The following is a 2,694-nucleotide window of genomic DNA, read 5'->3' on the forward strand; positions in this document are numbered from 1 at the left end:
CTGTATCCTCAAAAGCTGAGTCCACCCTTTTATATTTATCCTCAACTTTCTTTTAATTGTTATTAATATAATACAAAAACAATCTAGGTAGCATCTGCAAAAAAAAAGGTGTCCATCAATACTGTCATTATACAAGCTCCGGAGGTCAGTCTTCCTCTCTTCTTTAAAATAAAACAACCTTTGATTTGAAGTGCTACGTTCTTCCAAAAAATAATCTTGGGTTAGGTAATACGGTCCTGTTCCTTTACAAAAAAAACTTCAACTGCATCTTTAAACAAAAAAAAGTATGTACAAAGTTTATACTTTTATTAGAATGCTATATATAAAAATAGATTTCGCTATAGTGCCCTTCCCAGCAACACTATAGTTTATCTCTGTTTTGAAAAAAAACTTTACAGTGCAATAGGATTTTCCACACCCCCCCCCCCCCCCCCCCAAACAAAAAAAACAAAGAAAAACAACTCAACACGAGCACTTGCATTCTGAAATAATTGGGTATTGAACAGGTATCCACGTACAGTATTTTTGTCTTAAAAATCCCTGACAGTACCAACGGAGGAAAGTCTTGGTAACTGACTTCACCGGTTTACAAAACATCCCCTCTGGGAAAGAACAAGAACGTTCATTTAAGCAGTTCCCTTCCTTGATGTAGCGAGGCCAAAACCGGAGCCCTAGGTCCTTCCAGGTGTAGACCACGGGGCAGTGAGTGTAAGTCCACAGCCACTGCAGGAATTTCCTCCGCGCTTTCTTGCCAATTTTCACCCGCATCCCGTACGGGGTTTCAGAAAGGTCCAGCTTCTTAATGTCGTTGGGCATCGGTCCAGGAATCCTGAGCTTCGGGTGTATGTCTTGTATGGACAGGTTGACCTGGACAGGAGTGCTGATGGACATAAAGTTGGGGTCAAAGTTGCTTCCCAGTTTTTTTCTCAGAGTCCTGTCATTGAGGTCCTGCTCCCGGGGGTCGTACTCGGGATCGGGGTGCTCGATAATATCAATGACCGGCAACTTATCACTAGGGGAAGGTCGTAGCCGGAGATAGGGCTGGCAGGCGCCTGAATGGAAGACCAAAGCGCAGACGAGAAGAGCTTGTGAAAAACCCATGTTAAAAAAAAAATAAATAAATAAACTCTATATTTATTTATTTGGTGTGAGTATGTATTGATTTATTTTCTGCAGATACTATACACTCTGAAATGTGGAGCCGGGAGATTTCATAAATAGGTCAAGTCAAAGCCGAGGCAAGGCGATACTGTTAATAGATCGCTACGGGTTTGAATGACATGGACTTGAGATCTCTTTTTAGGGACCACAAGACTCGCTGTGCGCTTCCAACTTTTTCCACTCTGTCCCAGGCTCCTGGTATAGTGGTGTCTGCAAACCAATTAGGCTCCTACCACAGCTGAATGGAAAAAAAAAACTCGCTCTCTTTCTCTCCTCTCTCGCTTGCTTTTTACTCCTTTTTCTCCAAAATTCAAATAGAGCTTCTGATGGTCGCCATGGTTACACTTGGACTCAAAGTCACGACAAATTGTCTAGACTGGATGACAGGGGCTGGCGTGGGATTGCAGCCTGGAATGAAATGTTCTTCTATGGATCAGTGTTGCCCAGTAAAAAAAATAAATAAATAAATCTACCTCCAAATCAAAAGTATAAAAAACGTCTTTAAAAAACGTTTCGAACTTTATAGTATGACACGGTTTCGAAACAGCAAGCTGGGTTACAGCATCTTTCAGAGGGGAAATAAATTTGGGGCGCAAAAACAAGCAAACAAAATCCCAGAATCGAGAAATAGTTTTTTTTTTTTTTTTCTTTAGATATTATGTAATAAAAGGAAAAGACAATCCAATACGTTTTTAAATCAGCACCAGCCTTGTTTTCATAAGTGATCCCTGGTTTTACAAATGTTCCCACGAAATTGTTGGTATGGACTTTTTTGTATCAAAATAATGCGTTGCAAACCAACTTTCCCTGGGTAGATACTTAATTTTTTTCTCCAAAACGAATTAATTCCAGCAATAGTCAAAGATGTGACCTTTTCAAATAATAATATTATAAACAGATATAGCTGCATAAACTGCAAAAGCAAATGCGATACTCAATATCCATGGAATTACAAGCTGAAATGCTTGCCATTCTTTTTTTCAGAATAAAACATTGTCATTTTATTCCTAGCAGAAAACTATACCCCCTTCTGTGAGACTGATGTCCTTTTATTGTTGCTTGGGTTCAATATCCAAAAGTTAGGAGCAGTGCCATCGGTGCATGTCCAGACTGCAATCCGAGTAGAGGAGACTCTAGGTCGGTTAGTGTTTGTGCCAATCCCCGGGGGAGCTTTTATCCTCTTGATTGCTGGTACAGTAGCTTCTGTGTAAAGAGCTTTGAGATCCGCTCTCCTTTGCTATGTTTGTGCACACTGAGTGTGTGTATGTGCCTCTCTGCTGCGATCCGAACTAAATCCCAAGTTAAATATCCCCCTCTGATGGTACTAAGTGTCAGTGGGTACTGCCCACTCCTGTCACTTTCACTGTGATTGACAGCACGCCCCCCCCCCTTCCAGAGATGTTCCCACTAAGCAACTCCACTAGGTCCTAAAGACATCCCTTCATTTCTGGAGCGCTGTGCTCATACTGTTACATGATTTACAAACACAAATCTACTGCAGATAACGGTCATTATGGATGAGATGAACATAGC

General features: G+C 41.0%; 1 protein-coding gene across 1 annotated transcript; it reads right to left on the reverse strand.

Moving 5' to 3' along the window:
- Positions 1-449: 449 nt before the first annotated feature.
- LOC121330618 (noggin-2-like) lies at positions 450-2,435 on the reverse strand. Its single transcript, XM_041277258.1, has one exon. It carries the CDS (start codon positions 1,099-1,101, stop codon positions 463-465), a length of 639 nt encoding a protein of 212 aa, XP_041133192.1. The 5' UTR covers positions 1,102-2,435; the 3' UTR covers positions 450-462.
- Between the last annotated feature and the right edge of the window lie 259 nt (positions 2,436-2,694).

This window comes from Polyodon spathula, chromosome 18, assembly GCF_017654505.1.
Source record: "Polyodon spathula isolate WHYD16114869_AA chromosome 18, ASM1765450v1, whole genome shotgun sequence".
NCBI lineage: Eukaryota > Metazoa > Chordata > Actinopteri > Acipenseriformes > Polyodontidae > Polyodon > Polyodon spathula.

Excerpts from the sequence above, each read along its gene's own strand:
- LOC121330618 (XM_041277258.1), bottom strand. The coding sequence starts at position 1,101 with ATGGGTTTTTCACAAGCTCTTCTCGTCTGCGCTTTGGTCTTCCATTCA.